The sequence below is a fragment of the Myodes glareolus genome, chromosome 7, assembly GCF_982192425.1.
Source record: "Myodes glareolus chromosome 7, mMyoGla1.1, whole genome shotgun sequence".
In the NCBI taxonomy this organism is placed as follows: Eukaryota; Metazoa; Chordata; class Mammalia; order Rodentia; family Cricetidae; genus Myodes; species Myodes glareolus.
The window spans coordinates 21,180,006-21,195,801 of record NC_142032.1 but is presented as its reverse complement, the minus strand read 5'-3'; the positions used below and the strand labels follow the sequence as shown (position 1 = coordinate 21,195,801).

Here is a 15,796-nt window from a genome sequence, read left to right as displayed (position 1 = left end):
CGGCTTTCTCCCTGCTCACTGCTGCGCTTTTCACTCTAAGTGCCTGGGTTCCATCTGTTCCCAGCAGGATAGTCTCTGTGCCTCCAGCTGCTTCCATCCAATCCATCCTGCTCACTCTCTGATAACACAAACCACTACCCAACTCTGCATGGTTAGACCCCCCACCCTCACTTCTCCATCGGGCCCCACCAGAGAGGACCGAGGTGCCAGGGCCCTCTCACCCCATACATGCCTCTCCATAGCCTCTGCTGGACAGAACACTCCTCACCAGCGGTTGAGATATCCTTACATCAGCCTCTATATCCTTCTCAGCGTGATGAAACTGTTCTCCACAGTTGCCCATCTGTGTTACCTGAGCTGCCTCTCAAGAGCCTGATTCTTGAAACATCTTCACGAAAACGTCTCTGCTACTGCAATTCTCTTTACCACTTTGTGGCACCTTCTTACCTCCACTGCCCCCACCCCCATGAGATGCATAGGAAAAGACCCCGGGGGCCTGTGGGACCTACTGACATCCATCCATGTTAAGGGCTCTTTAGCTCCCCTGGACATGCTTTAGAAATGGCTGACCAGCTGGGGCTGCCGGCAGTCCTAGGCCCCTTAGTGCATCACAGTCTGCTTCTTACCATACTCCTCAGGGTTAGAGGACCCACAAGCTAACTGTGAAAGGCTGCCCATCTCCCAACTCTAGATTTATTTATTCTTCAACTTTGTCCCAAAATCTCCAGTTCTCCGACTCCGAAGTATGACCCCATGAAAGTCCAAAGTTCCAATCTACAGCTGGAATATAGCACACTCCTGAACATTTCAAAGTTCCAGTCTCTGAAAGTCATTGGCACCGCTACAGGGAGGCAAAAGGATCTTCACACTCAAAATTTGGGAAGCATTTTCATGGACCCTTGACTTATGCCTTGGTCCACTGCTGAATATATATATAAATAATTTGCTAAAGCTGTTTTTTGAATTATTATTATTATTATTATTATTATTATTATTATGTGTGTGTTCTCTGTGTGGGCATGATGTGTCAGGGCATACATGTGCCATGCAGTGCGTATGAAGTCATAGAAGAGTTTTGTGGAATTGGTTTTCTCTCTTCTTTTGTCTAGGTTGTGGGAATGGAACTCAGGTAGCCAGGTTGCTAGGCCCACACAGCAAGCACTTTACCTGGTGAGCCACTTGACTGTCTCTTCAGCAGTTTTCAAAAGAGATAATTATTGTACTGTCATGAAAGCATCGGAAAGACATATAGTCCCCCCACGCCCCGCGCATGCCATAAACTTACGATGAACACTCACAAAATAAGCTAGAGACGATAACCAGCAAGGACCACAAATGTTCCCCGTGCAGCGGGTGCAGACTGTTTGGACAAGCCCTTCCTCAGTAGGGTGACCTATTCAGACTCACAGAGCTGGCCATTGGTAGCATGTGGCCCAGAGAACTTTCTATCTTCTTACCTTTCCAGGACTTCACCCTTCATCCTATCACCGGCAAAAACCAGTCAGGGTAGGTCCACTCATTCCTACACATTTCTTAAAAAACCCGGTCTGCTTCCGCTTAGCCCTTGCCAGTCACTTCCTTGGAACTGGCAAAGTATTCTTGGGTATTGGCGCCAGTAGGAACACCAGTGGGGAAGGAACAGGGGTAAGGATCTGAAGGGAAACTTACCTCAGCTTCTGGCTGGCAGGGACAGTAATCTTATTCAGCTTGTCCATTTTTCCTGAGAGGAGACGTGGATCGCCGTCGGGTGGAAGTCAGTAGCTCCTAGCCTTCCTAGGGAGCAGCATGGTAGGGCACTGGGCTCAAGGGCTGAAGCCACTGGAACTGACTTCTGAGAGTAACCGCAGGCTGCTGGCAAACACCCCTGCACAGGGGAAGTAAAACTCGCTGGAGCGCATCGTCAAGTTTCATGTTTCTACGAGATCATGTGATCCAGGGAGTCAGCCAGCTTGGCTGATTACTGCGCGTTGTGTAAACTCCAGTAGCGAAATCTTATTGGGCATGCAAATCCCTTTCCAGCACCTCTCTTTTATGACCAGGTTTGTTGCCAGGTTGGAATAAGCTTCTGGCTGGACACTACTTCCTGTCTGTCCCAAATCTTAGGCGGTCCCTTTTTTCAGCAGATAGCCAGTGTCACCTGCAACTTCCCAGGTACAAGGAAAAGCTGAATAGTCAAGTACATCTGGAGTACTCTTGGGGGCTTTCTGCTTGTGTGCATGAAGCCGTGGATTAGCCTCTTCTGCTCAGAGAACTAAGACACCAAGTGGGCTGTTCATGGTGCTCCTTCCTCATACAGCTGGGTGGCAAGGTCATGACAGTGGTCATTTACTCAGAGACATAGGGTCTCTTCTTCTCGAACTGTGCAAGGTCAGTGTCACTTAGGGGTAGAGATAGGTGACTCCAGGACGGACAAAGTATTTCCATTCTGCACTGTGTGGAGTCAGGAGTTGCCTTGCTGAGAGTTTAATGATTTCAAATAATATCAGAATGCACCCCCAAGTCAGCTGAGAACAAGCCCAGTGATTTTCTATCACATGACACCAGGCAGATGCTTCTTCCTAACTCCCCTCCTCACTTCAGACACGGGTCCTCTCAGACCCAAGTGATATGTCAGATGTGGGGTATCCTAAGGACAGTGAGATACCTCACCTGCGGCTGTTGACCCCATCCAGACAGCTCTGCTGCCCTCCTCAAGACTCCCCAGTTCGCCCCCCACCTCCTCTGCCTACTCCGCAGGCTTCTGGTTTATCTGTGAGTTAACAGGCAGAACGCAGTCTAGGGTCAAGGGTGAGAAAGTGAGCTGGAACGCTCTTTCTTCCTGTTGTACCTGGGCACCCCACCCATGCTCCTGCCACCTGCTAAGTCCTGATCACCTTTGTGAGGGAGGCTATGTGCCTCACATAATCCAAGGGCCATCAGCCTGGGTCTAAAACATGTGCATGGGGACAAAGTGGAGGACTTTCATTTATCTCTCCTGTTATAGCCCCAACGTCTGACTGAAGAGAGACGGGGAAGGAGGACCAGACAGAGGAGGGAGGACCAGAGATGGAGAACAGAAATGGATTTCTTTGTTCAAACCCAAGTTCTTCCGTCCCCTGGGTCCCTTGCCTCTTCACATTCATGCGTGCTCTCTGTATTTCCCATTCCTTGGGATGTTCAGGAGCTGATGCTCCAGAGTTGATAAAGGGTGGGGTCCTTCTGCCCGAGAATAGATCATCATGAGAAAAACGCCAGAGCTCGTTTCCTGTAGCTGTTGGCTTGCCCTAACCAGGCTGCTCAGTTTTCTTGCAGTATATCCTGAAGGGAGGGGATCTAGTTCCCTGCCTCTCCCCTCCCCAGTTCTTAGTGGAAAGAAGCAGGAGAAAAACATGAATGATGTCATCAAGGGTCAGGAGGGTTTGGCCAGTGGCATGACAACAGTCTCTGGTTCCTTCTGAATTATTGTAAAATGCTCCCCCTTGGCCCCCCAACTTTCCTCTCCACCAACTCTGCTCAGCACCTGGTCTGGCAGCTTCTTATTTCCCCAGAGAAAGAGACGGGGGCAAGGGTTACACTTCTGCTTTTTCTTTTTACAGCCGCTTGTCTTTCTTCTTTTTACTGTATGGAGTCTGACACGATGAAAACGAGAATCTGCTTTTCCAGGCTGGACGTTCTGCCCATGTGATGTGTAGCGTGTGTGGTGTCAGAGTCCGAGGTTCCAGACCTGCCACCATGGCTTCACAGCCGTCACTGCTTGCCCAGAAGGGCTGTGCAAGAACGGGAAACCAATGACACCAAATCTTAGCGGTGGGCTCGTTAACGGAGCAGAAGCCCGGGGCGCAGGCCATGATGGGCGTTTGGGCCCAGATATGACAGCAGGCATGGAGAGCGTGACAAATCCCAGGGACAGCCCTTTTAAAACGTGCGATTCATGTGCTGAGAGAAGTAGAAGCAGAATCGCTTTGGAGAGAGTTTGGTATTATCTAGTAAGTTTGGTGGTGGGACCTATTTGGGACAGCGTAGGCCATGGGTCTGTAAGACATTTCTAAGTGGTGCACCAAGGTCCCATGCACAAATGTCCAGTGACGTGCTACTGCACCCCCTCTGCAGGGCCATGTGCGTGCCGTGCAAGGGCTGCACCGCTGAGCACCAGCTGGCAGCGGTGTTCTAACAGGAAAAGCAAAAGCCAGCTCTGGAAACGGCCCAGCTGTTCATCAACAGGAGAATAAGGAATGAATTGTATCATTCTCACATAAACGAATACTATCTGATGGTGGAAATCAGTAAACTCCAGCTGTATCACTATGGATAAATAGCAAAAATAATATTTTTCTCTTTAAAAGTATTTTATTATTATTTTATGTCTATTAGCGCTTTGCCTACATGTGTGTCTACACACGTAACCTGAATCCTTTGTGCCTAATGGGGGCAGAAAGCACTGGATTCCCTGGGACTGCAGTTACAGACATTTGTGAGGCTCCACGTGAGTGTTAGGAATCAATCCAGGTCCTCTGGAAGAGCAGGCAGTTCTCTCAGGAACTGAGCCATCTCCCCAGGCCTAGGAATGATGATGATGATATGATGATGATGATGATAATGATAATAATAATAATAATAATAATATATGAAATAAAGACACTGAAGAAACAAATGAATAGGCCTACAGGATGGCTCAATGGGTAAAGGCTCTCGCCACGAGACTGACTCCTGAATTTAGTCTCCAGTTCCCACGTGGTAGAGAGGATGAACCAACGCCTGCGAGTGGCTTCTGACCTCCACGTGTGGGCAGTAGAGCGTGTGAGCACACATATAAGTAAAAGTTGACTTTCAAAAAGAATTGATGTCTCCTAGAAATGGCTGTCTGAACAAGACCATACGGTGGGAATATCAACAGACTTTCTAAATGCAGCAGCAGAAACTCCCATGGAGTCCCTCCCCTAGACAAAGGACTGTAGGCAACTAATTAATGACTTCTGAGACAGGGAAAATTAACCTCATCTAGGGGCGAGCCCCCTAACTGAGCCTCCAATACGAAGCAGTCAAATTCTGAAATTATTTACATACAACACAACAACATAATACATACAAACAACAGGAACAGACTCAGCAAGTTGTACTTATGTAATTGTGTATATATACACAGTTACATATATGGAAGCAATAATCAAAGAAAAAGAAACCATAAATTTGAGAGGAAGACAGGAGGAAAATGGGAGGGATTAGAGGGAGGAAGGGGAAGGAGAAAATGATACAACTGTATTTTAGTTTAAAATACATTAAAAATAAAAGAGACCAATGTTGTATGGTTCTATTTATATTAAGGTTAGACACAACAAATTGTATTGAAAATTCATGCATGTATGATAACATCAATGAAGGGAATACAGAAAATTCAGGTGAATAATTTTCAGAAAATGAAACTGGGGTGAGAGGGCGCACACAGCTTCCAGGCAGGGGTAACATCTTCTTTCTTTTGTGTGTGTTTGGGACTGGAGGGTGAGTGAGTGAGTGTGTGTGTGTGTGTGTGTGTGTGTGTGTGTGTGTGTAGACCAAGGAAACGTTAGGTCTTGTTCCTCAGGTGCTGTCCACCTAGTTTTCTGAGACAAGGTTCCTCACTAAGACATGGAGCTCAGCTATTAGGCTTGACTGGTTGACCATCAAGTCCCAGAATTCCTTCTGCCTGTCTATTTTCCCGGACCTAGGATAGCAAGTGTATGCCACCAGAACTCAGGCCTTCACACCTCCAACAGCAAGCATTTCACCAGCTGAGCTATTCTTCCAGTCCCTATGTCCTATATCTTAAGTGGAGTGATGGATGTTAGTATTTTATTGTTATTATTCAAATCTCTCTCATGGGCATTGACTGGCAGGAATAATAGAGATCTGGGATTATTGAGGAAAGACATTCTGCCTAAGCCCAAATGAGCTCCGTGGGAGACTGAAGTTCGAGAATGAGAAGACAGACGGTAAGGGAGCTTGGAGTGAGGCCCGCACAGCTCTGTTCAGTCTTGGATGCTTGCTCTTGCTCGCCGTAACAATGCAACAACGTGTTTATTGGTCGCTTTCTGTGTGTCCTGCGCTCCAGTCACATGTGTTTTTCATATGAAGAGTTGATTTTTCAGGCTAAACAGCAGGTTCAAAGTGGTGTCCTTCCTCCCCAGAGGAGCTAGGACTCAGCCCAAGGCTGTTTACAGTCTAAACTGCCCATCAAAAGGGCTTTCCAATGGCGAGAGAGATCTGCGCTGCAGATAGAAGGCTCTGTCCCAGCATCAACCACAGACTGGAGTGCCCTTTAGTCTCCCTGACTTCATCTACTCTCAGAGGACGGGAGAGGGGATTCAAGGAGAGCCCAGACTTGTGTGGCGCCATCTGAACAGTGGTGAGGCGTCTAAAAACGGTTTGCACCTGTGGTACTTCACTGTAGTTTCCAGGGGAGAGGCCTTGGGTTCTCCTTTTTTCAGTCATCTTCTCAAAGAGAGGCTAGGTGGGAGCCCAAGTCCTCAGGGGCCCCGGCATGGCAGCTGTAGTTCAGTCAATCTGCTCGGGCACTTTGTCCTCAGGCTGCATTTCCGTGCTGGGGCCCCTTCAGGCAAACAGGCAACGTGTGGTGTTGGTACTGTGCAGTCTGGTTCTAGGCAGATCCGTGACCCCTTTAAGGTCATTGTCCTTTCTCTTTTGTGATGTGAAAATCAAGAAGGAATTACTGCTGAAGGCTACTTCGTCTGTCCTGATGCCCGAGTTCCTGCCCTTTGCCCCCAAACCATACATTCACTTTTGCTTTCCAGTCAGCCCTGGGAGCAGAAACAGCAGGTTCACCCCACAGCACCAGCAGACCTGCCTGCATTCTGACACACACAAGTTCCTGTGGCAGGAACGTGCCCCTGGTCAGCCATTCTTGGCCTTCTCAGCATCCCAGCCAAGGGCATAGTAGGTAAGGAAGGCGAGGGAGGCAGCTAGGGAGCCTGGGCGAGGCAGTGGAAGCAAATATCGAAAAAGGACGGGGAGGGCAAAGACAGAAAGGGAAGGGTGGCAGCTGCTGACAGCTGCTGACCTGTGCTCTTCTGCTGTGGTGGGAAAGGAAAGAAGGAAGAAGAAAGAAGGGGACAATGGGTGTGGCTTGAGCAGAAGATTAAAGTCCCTTGAAGCTTAAGCTTCACTTCCTATAGTCAAATCGGTCCTCTATTTTATCCGTTCAGAAAACTCAACATTCTGTCTCTCAGACAGACCTAGGGTGCAGCGTTTAATTAGTTAAGAGAAAGGCCCATATGAAAATAGCCTTTATTCATTGCATTGGTTCAAGAGCATGTTGGAAAGAACATTCTAGCAGCCTGACATTGGGCTGGACAACTTTCAGATTCTGGGTCATCTTTATCTCCTCCCTTGCCTTCAGCCCTCAGCCTCTCCGTCTCGAGTCTCCGGTGACAGTTCTGCCTTGGCCTGCTTTCCCTCCAGCCTGAGCCTTCACGGGATTATAAACGAACTGCTTGCTGTTTCCCGTAGCCACCTTCACCGTCACACTCTGGCTTCCAGCAGCAGACCCTTCTTTAGGCCTTCACAGGCAGGAGTTTCTGTTCTACTGGAACCAAGTGCAACCGCCTTTGCCACCCCTCAATGATGCTCTCGTTGATGGCCCATGTTATGCCTCACTACTGGCCAGCGAGTGACCACCTCTGGATCAAAATGCCCATCAGACACCACACTCCTTGATTCTCACCACTCGTGTGGTCCAGCCACTACCCCAAACTAGCAAACTAGAAACAAGCGTGGGATGCAGATACTTTGGAGAACCAGACAACCCAGGAGTCACTCAGTCAGATAGCAGGCAATGGTGGATAGGCAGAGTTCTCTGGCGAGATGGGTGTGTGAAAGCCATGGGGAGCTGAGATAAGGCTAGTGGCCTCTATACACCGAGGCTCTACCTGCCAGGAGGGCATCAGCAGCAGAGGCTGCCGCTGTTGATTAACATCCTGGATTCAAAAGGCCTCCAAATAATAGGACATGTTTGTGTGTGAGTCTGTAACGTCAGTATATGAGAGGTGGGTGCAGGAGAACCACAACTTTGGGGCTAGCTCTGGTTGCATAGCAAGACAGGGTCTCAAAAGAGAAAAAGGCAAAAAGAAATTTCCAAGTAGATACTGGCTAGCAAATAAGGAAGTCTTCATGTCATGGCTCCCTGTGGAGGATAGGGTGAGTCAGCACCATTAAAATGTCATTCTCTCTGATTTCAGCTCTGTGTGTGTGTATGTGTATACTGGCCAAGTGTGACTTTTGAAGGGAAAATTTTAATATATTGCATAAAATTGGTAGAAATTAATATTCATAGTGTAAGAATGAAAAAATAAAAGCATAGAACATAAAACTTGAAGCTAAATTTAATAAAGAAGATCAACCTGCACAGAACACTAAAAGGCTATGAGGGCAATGTTATTCCAGATGTCAGACACATAAACAAAATGTTTCAATTACATCACATCGAGAAGAAGGCAGACTGCCCATTAAAAAGAGGCGGGGTTCTGCTGAAGCAAAGGCTGACTTCAGACCAGGGTAAGGACGAGGAAGATACGCTTGCTTTCTTGTCTTTGCCTCTCCTCCCTCACTGAGCTGCCCAGTGAGGACAGACACTGCAAGGAGGGTCCAGTAGATACCTTTGAGACAATCTGAATATCAAAAAGAGTAAGTGACTGCTTTACTTTAGACCATCAATCAATAAAATATCCTCTCGTTCAAAATAGTAAAGCTTTAGAAAAGAATTTACTAACATTACAGGCAATTATTTCATTCATTCTAATAGCTAGAAATTTATAAAACTAGATTGTTTGGAATTTTGAAAAGAATAAAGCCTCTTTTCCAGCATTTTAAGAAGGCCCCAAAATTCTTCCCCAAGTTTTATAGAAAAAAGTTAATTAATCAATACAGAATAAATGGCAGAATAAGAAAATCGCAGAGGAGCTTGACGGAACAGACCTGCAATCTTGGTAGGCTGAGGCAAGGGGATGGCAAGCTTAAGACCTACCCGAGCTATGGAGTTCAGAGTCAGCCTGGGCAAGTCAATGAAATGTTGTATCAAAACGGAAAGTACAGAGGGTCAGTGTGCCCTGCTTGGTGGTGCACATCTTCAATCTGAGCACTCAGATTGCAGAGGCAGGTGGGTCTCTGTGAGTTTAAGGCCACCCTGTCCTACAGAGCAATTTCAAGACAAACTGGGTTTATATGGTGAGAATTTGTTTTAAAAGAAAGAAAGAAGTGGGCTGGAGAGAAGGCTCAGTGGTTAAGGGCACTTGTTGCTCTGCAGAGAACTCAGGTGGATCACCCACACATGACTCACCGTTCACAGTCCCAGTTCCAGGGGATGTGATGTCCTCTTTAACCTCTGAGGGCAATGTATACATGTGGCATACATACATACACACAAGCAAAACACTCATATAAACAAAACAAAACAAATAAATCTTTAAAAGAATTTTAAAACGAGAAGGAAAAGAAAAGGAAAAAAGGAAAAGGGGTGGAGGGGACCAGGGATAAGACTCAGTAGTAACATGCGTGTCCAGGGTACACAAAGGACTTGAATTTCCTTCCCAGTAAAACCACCATTGCACAATCTCAAATGAGAAACGGATTAAGCTGAAGACCATCAACTAATACCAAGGCAGGTACGGGAAATATTTGTGAGAACACCATATCCCGATTATAGCACAACATACCAAAGTCCGTCCTAGAGACTACCGGCCAATTACAGAGCTGAGGTGTCCAGAGCTGAGATCTGGGGGTTAGTACCTTCATTATATAATCAAGTCTAGCCTATCCACAGTGTTTCCTGATGTGAGTCAAAGCTAAGTGCCCTATCTCACTTATGAAGGACTCTGATGCCAAGGCTTACTTTCAGACTGGTTAGCTTTCAGACCTAGCTTTCCAGTTTACATGGAGTGAGCCATAGTTGACCCAAATGAGAACATCTGGCGAGTGCAAGGGTTACAAGTAGGCTAGGACCACAGAGTGTAAGCAAACTGTTAGGCAAGCTGGGAAAGAGATTCTTGTGGAATAAAGAGTCTAGAAGAAGAAGTTGTAACACTGAAAGGAAGCAATGAGGGTGGGACTTCATTTTGGGGAGGCTGTTGTTATTGTTTTTGTTTTTTAATCCAGATGAAGAAATTCTACAAGGCAATCACTTGGTCTTGAAAGCAAGAAAAGAGTGAAGGAAGAAGGAAAGAGGAAAAAAAATAAGAGGAACTGTTCAAAGTTAAACCAGACTCAAGAGTCATAGCAATCAAGTACAGTCACTGCATGACCCTGATTTGAATGTTGATTTAAGGAAATTAGCTACAGAGAGAGCTCAAGTCAACAGCTGAGATTTTATTGTGATCTGGATATAAGTGGTATTGACAATTAGCAGCTTAGGAATTGTTCACTGGTTGAGTGGTGGTGTAGATTCTTCTTAGACCATGTTTGGATGGAAGGTGCTGATAGACTTAGAGTGTGAGGGTCATGCTAGCAGTGACTGCACAGGATGGTGGGGTACAGGTTCTATCGTGCCAATCTTTCAGCTCATCCACGAGTTTGAAATGTTCAAGTTTAAAACTACTGCAGTATTCTAAACGATGGTCACTGCCAGTCCTCTCTGCAGAAGCACCAGGGTGTTGGGGCTGCCCAGCATCCCAGGCCTGGTCAATACCGCCTCCAGAGAAGGAGAGTACTGCTTTGGAGACCCCTGGTGTCTCTTGGGTGCCCCTATTCTTTTTCCTTTTTTCTAATGTCTTATGGCCTGCCCAAATCCCATCCACCTTCAATAACCATTTTTGTTTTGCAGAAGCTTGCCAAATTTCATCCAGCAGAAAATCTTCTCTGATTTGTTCTATCTCTGGGTACTTCAGTTTCACTTTGAGCATTTGCCAATATTGTTTACTTTTTGAAAATATAATTCTGTTACCTTGTAGATTTATGATTTATGTCTGTATATCCACATGGAAGGACTCTGTTCTGTTTCATTGGCCTTTCTTTTCCTATCATTTTCTCTGAGGTAGGGTCTCAATATGCAGCACAGAAGGCCTAGAACTCGCCATCCTGCTGCCTGGGCCTCTGAAGTGTGGGATCATTACCGTACCTGGCTGTGATCTTTCTTCATAGGTATCATCATAAAGCTAGAATGTTGTTTAGCTGTAACTTCCCCTGTTAAACCTGGTTGGCAGTGACGGACTGTAAAGGTATGAACCGAAGACAGCTGTGAGACCCAACCCCACTTCTAACTCAGGCAGTGAACTGAGTTGACAGTGACTGAAATCCTAATCACTTGCACCAATGGGAACTCTGTGGCCAGGAAAACAAAACCAAGTCTGCGCATAGATAGAGTGAGCTATCCTAAAAAAACCGAGTCCTGGAAGTCACTGCTAGTCTAACTGGCCTGGCAGAGACACTTTTATCTTTCATCTGACTAACAGACTATTGAAACAATGGACCCCACAAAGCTGGAATTCCCCCAAGAATCTCATGCTGAGAGACAAAAGACCTAAACCTAGGCCAGCAGGAAAGATTTACAATTCCTTACTGCGCCTTCCAGAAAGGTCAGAGGTGGGCGGTATCACACCTTGACTGATTCCACCTGCATGTCTTCTTTACCTTCTAACTATGTCTCTAGGACCCTAGAGGCCCAGATCGATCAATGCTGATCTCACCAGCATTTCCTTCACCTTGATTCCAGAATGTTCTCCTTTGGTAGACTCCCCATACTTGAAACCCCAACTGCTCTTCAGAGTGGTCCAGTTTTCTTGATCTTGTGTTCAGTCAGATTGAGAGGATAAATAAACATCAGGGCTGGTCAGTTCAGTTTTAGATAAACAAGTGGATACATTTTTAGTAAAAGCCCATCCCAAATACTGCGTAACATCCTGTATTTTTAGCTTACAAATCTAAGATCAGGAAACCAAGACCCAGAGAACGAACTATCTGTCTGTCTGTCTGTCTGTCTATCCATCCATCTATCTTTTATGTGTATGAGTGTTTTGCCTACATGCATGTATGTGCACCACCTGTATTTCTGGTGCCCTCAGATGCCAGAAGAGGCTGCTGGGTCTCCTGGAACTGATGTTATAGCTGCCATGTGGGTGCTGGTAGCTAGACTTGGGTCCTCAGGAAGAGCAATCAATGCTTTTAACAGCTGAGTCATCCCTCCAGCCCCTGAAAAAGTCTAAAATAGACAAAGATTCAAACTAGAACAAAACAGAAAAGGACAAAGACTGACTCACTCCCCACCTAGACAGTGTTCTTTTTTACAAAGACAACAGAGTCTTTGGTCAGAACAAGGAAGCTGATTGTTAATGAAAAGAATTGTACATGTGCGGTAATGTTACTTAACTCACAGTGTAGTCCCTTAGGGTGAGTTGTCTTATGAAAGCTGTCCTATCCCAGTCTCACACTGTCCGAGGGAAGAAGTAAAATTTCCTCTTGCAATAACCAATTGAGGATTGTCAGACTAGGAACTTTAGCAGCTTTGAAGTTGGAATGGGAAAAACCAAATGCACCAGTGTTATTCTCACAGACCTTCCCGTTTGCTTCTTCATAAACAGGCGGACCCTACACCTATGAAGTAACAGGTATCTATGCAAGGTCACGTCACAGACATAGACCTTTAATGATGCCTGTGCTATAATGCATACAGAGAGTCTCCAAATTCGGAAATAAATGGCAGACTCCATAGAAAAGTGAGCAATTGAAAACAAGGTTATATAAACAAGCACGTAATCTTACCGGACCAAGAAATTCAAATTCAAGTAAGCGTGAGATACCAACTCCTAAGTTTTCTAAATAATTTTAAGGGATAATCCTATTCAGGTTTGCCAAAGGGCTTGCTTTTGTTGATAGAGCGTGCTTAATAACAGGTCTCAGGATTCTTAAAATGCCTGTCTACTTAAAGAAAAATGAAAAATTCAGAAATTATCCCCAAGCTTAAGGTTTGCTTATACAAGGGCAAATGTAGAGTGTACCTTGAAACTATGAGTTCTTTAATGTTTAAATGCCACATATGTAAAACCTGCATTTAACTTAGCGATTTTTCAAATACGAATGAGTCAATTCATGAAAGACCCGGCAGTCCTGTGCTGGGCGGTCTGCAGAGTTCAGGGCCCAGCATCGTGCTCAGGACCATTTCCCCCTCATTCTGGGCCACTCGCTCAGTTGCTTCCTCCGAGATGGCCAGATGCTACTGTTCATAGTAGCATTCAGCTTTCAGAGAATTGTGTGAACCTGTATTTAACAACGCTGTTATTTGAAAAAAATGATATATATGAGATTAAAATTAAAATTGTTGAAAAATAAATGTAACACATCCACTTAAATCATCTCTTCCCAGTTAAAGTTCTACCAGGGATGATTTCGAGGCTAGTCACATCTCCTATATTTATCTCCGTGTGAGGGACACGATGATGGAGTTTCTAACCAACTGTGGTGGAATGATTTTCAACCCAGGAAGAGAGCAATGCTATAAATCAGAGCCAGCTGTTGAATATTTCCCAGCACACCATGATTCTGACTCTTCCAGAGTCTTCCAGCTCCTCAGATTCAGTTCAACAGGATGGAGATAACACCCTCCGATGTAGGAAGATTTGGCCTGCTCATATACTGTGCAAACCAATGACTTGACAGCCCCATGGCATGGTGAAGGACAAGGTTTTTATTGTAGTTGTTAGGGAGGGGACATCCAGAGGCATCGGGTCGAGTCCAGAGCACAGAGAGAGAGAGAGTAGTAAGCAGAACATGGCCAGCAGACTGGGCCTTGGCAGGAGAAACAGGAGCAGAGGGCAGGGCAGGGGAGTGAGAGGAGGAGACAAAGAAAGGACCAAGAGAGAGCAAAAGAAAGGATCAAGAGAGAGCATAGTCAAAATAGCAGGGTAGTAAGGAGAGTGAGAAGCTGGAAGTTTGCAGTGGAGGGAGGTGAGAAGAGCTGGGGACTTGTGATTCTGAGGGAGGGAGTCTGCAGGCCAGAGAGCACATTGGTAGGCTAATAGGTACCACATTTGTTCCTTCTGTCAGAGGGGAGGGAAGGGCTCCTTCGCTGGAGGAGAACTGACTTTTGTCCAGCAACCAGAACTGGGGGAAACGGAATTTCGTTTGGACTGGACACAAACTGAGGTCACATCTCCATCTTTGAACTAAGCATGAAGACTGAGGGAAAGCCACGCTGTCCTCCACTGTGGAGACAGGTCAGAGCCCCCCCCCCCCAAGATATTCAAAGTGCGTCCATATGAGCACCGATTGTCCATAGCAAGGGGTAGCATGGTGTCTGGGGAAAGCTCACAGTATAGCCAACCATCACTTGTAAAGCAGCAGATTTAGTCTACCCCCTAGTCCCGAGCTTTCCTCTGGGAGGGCAATGCCTTCATTCTTTCTCTCCTCCTGGCCTGGTGTTTGCTCAGAGCTTGGTGTCAACTTAGACAAACGAAACATACATCCAGTGTTAGGTAGGTCCCTAAAAATGAATTTAAATACTTTCTTCTTTTGAGGCAAGTGAAGGGAATATGTGTAACAAACAATTATGAAATGGCACGAGTTTCCTAGGGATAGCAAGATTCTGCGCTGTGAGCTGGCTCAGGAGCTGGGAAAATGGGCCAGCTCCCCAGGGAGGAGGCTGTGTAAGTTTCAGGAACCCACAAGGAGGAGGCGCATGGGGGACAACTGGTATTTCCAAGGCAGGCTGAGTGACAGCCCTGGAGGCCGCCCAGTGTTTCTCCCTCTCTACTTTCTGAGCTCTGTGGGCATCTCAGAAAGGCTTTCCTTCCTCTCTCGCCTTCTCTGTGCTCAGCCAGAAGGATAAAAACGGAACATAACATCACAAAAACTCCACTTGGTGCCCTTGAAGTACACACGGGCTTTCAACTAAGTCTTCAAAGGACCAGGGCCATTTGGATCCTCAGTGGAGCTGGAATGGAATTCATGCTGCTGGAGTGTTCAAAGCCAACAGGTTGACACTGTTAGCTTTCTTTCTCTCACCCATTACTATGTTACCAAACGCTTTGTTTTCTATTTTCATTGCAAGGGCAAAACACTTCTGCAACAGTCTTTTGAGCCTGGGGACCAAAGCATCTTTTATAGCTTTGCTTCCGTGGGAACAAAGAATTTTCAAGTGCCTAACAAGCAAACTACAAGTAAATGATTGAACTCAACTGCAATGAGCTTCCTGTAATGTTTTACACACTCCAGTGCAACAGAAGTGTGTGTGTGTTAAAATTTCTAAATATGAACTCTGGGGGCTGCATTTTCAGAGAAACTGATTGTGACTATACTCTCATTAAAGCAACAGAGTCACATATATATTTTTAATTTAATTGATATTTAAATTAAATATATTTAAATATTAAATATGTATATTAAAAGGCCTCTTGATAGAAGAAATTACTAGGATGGGAAATTAGTTAACTAACAATGCTGAAATTTTAAGGGGAAGTATTTCTATTAGCACAATATAAGAAAAAGAGGTTTTAAGTTTTGTTTTGTTTTTTAATATGATCATTAGAAATCAAGGCAATCTGTCATGTACCCTGAGAAACTAGTGATCAAAGGCATGGGTTTTACCTTGAGTTCAGCCTCCCAAAGGGAGGACTGTGATGAGGTTTCTAGTTTGGTTCAAAACAAGCCCAGACCAGAAAACATTTAAACTCAGATAATGGGGTCTCAGCATTTAAGGCACTTGCTGCCAACCCTGATGATGCGAGCTCAATCCCTGAACCCAGGCAGTAGGAGAGAACTGACCCAGCAAATGGTCCTCTGATTTCTGTATGTGTACTGGGGCACACGCACATGGGCATGAATGCACGCGCACACACACACATGT

At 45.7% G+C, this 15,796-nt stretch overlaps 1 protein-coding gene and 1 long non-coding RNA gene across 2 annotated transcripts in view; one reads left to right on the top strand and one right to left on the bottom strand.

Moving 5' to 3' along the window:
- Nucleotides 1–1,917, bottom strand: part of Blnk (B cell linker) — a 65,405-nt gene extending 63,488 nt beyond the window's left edge. The window contains exon 1 of the mRNA XM_087907891.1: nt 1,669–1,917. Coding sequence (XP_087764017.1) covers nt 1,669–1,715 — 47 coding nt within the window. The 5' untranslated portion in view covers nt 1,716–1,917. The remainder of the gene's footprint in view (nt 1–1,668) is intronic.
- Nucleotides 1,918–6,774: 4,857 nt separating this feature from the next.
- On the top strand, nt 6,775–8,201 carry LOC125412273 (uncharacterized). The gene is made up of 2 exons (XR_007235540.3): nt 6,775–6,910; nt 7,370–8,201. It is a non-coding gene; the product is annotated as an uncharacterized LOC125412273 (long non-coding RNA).
- Nucleotides 8,202–15,796: the final 7,595 nt, after the last annotated feature.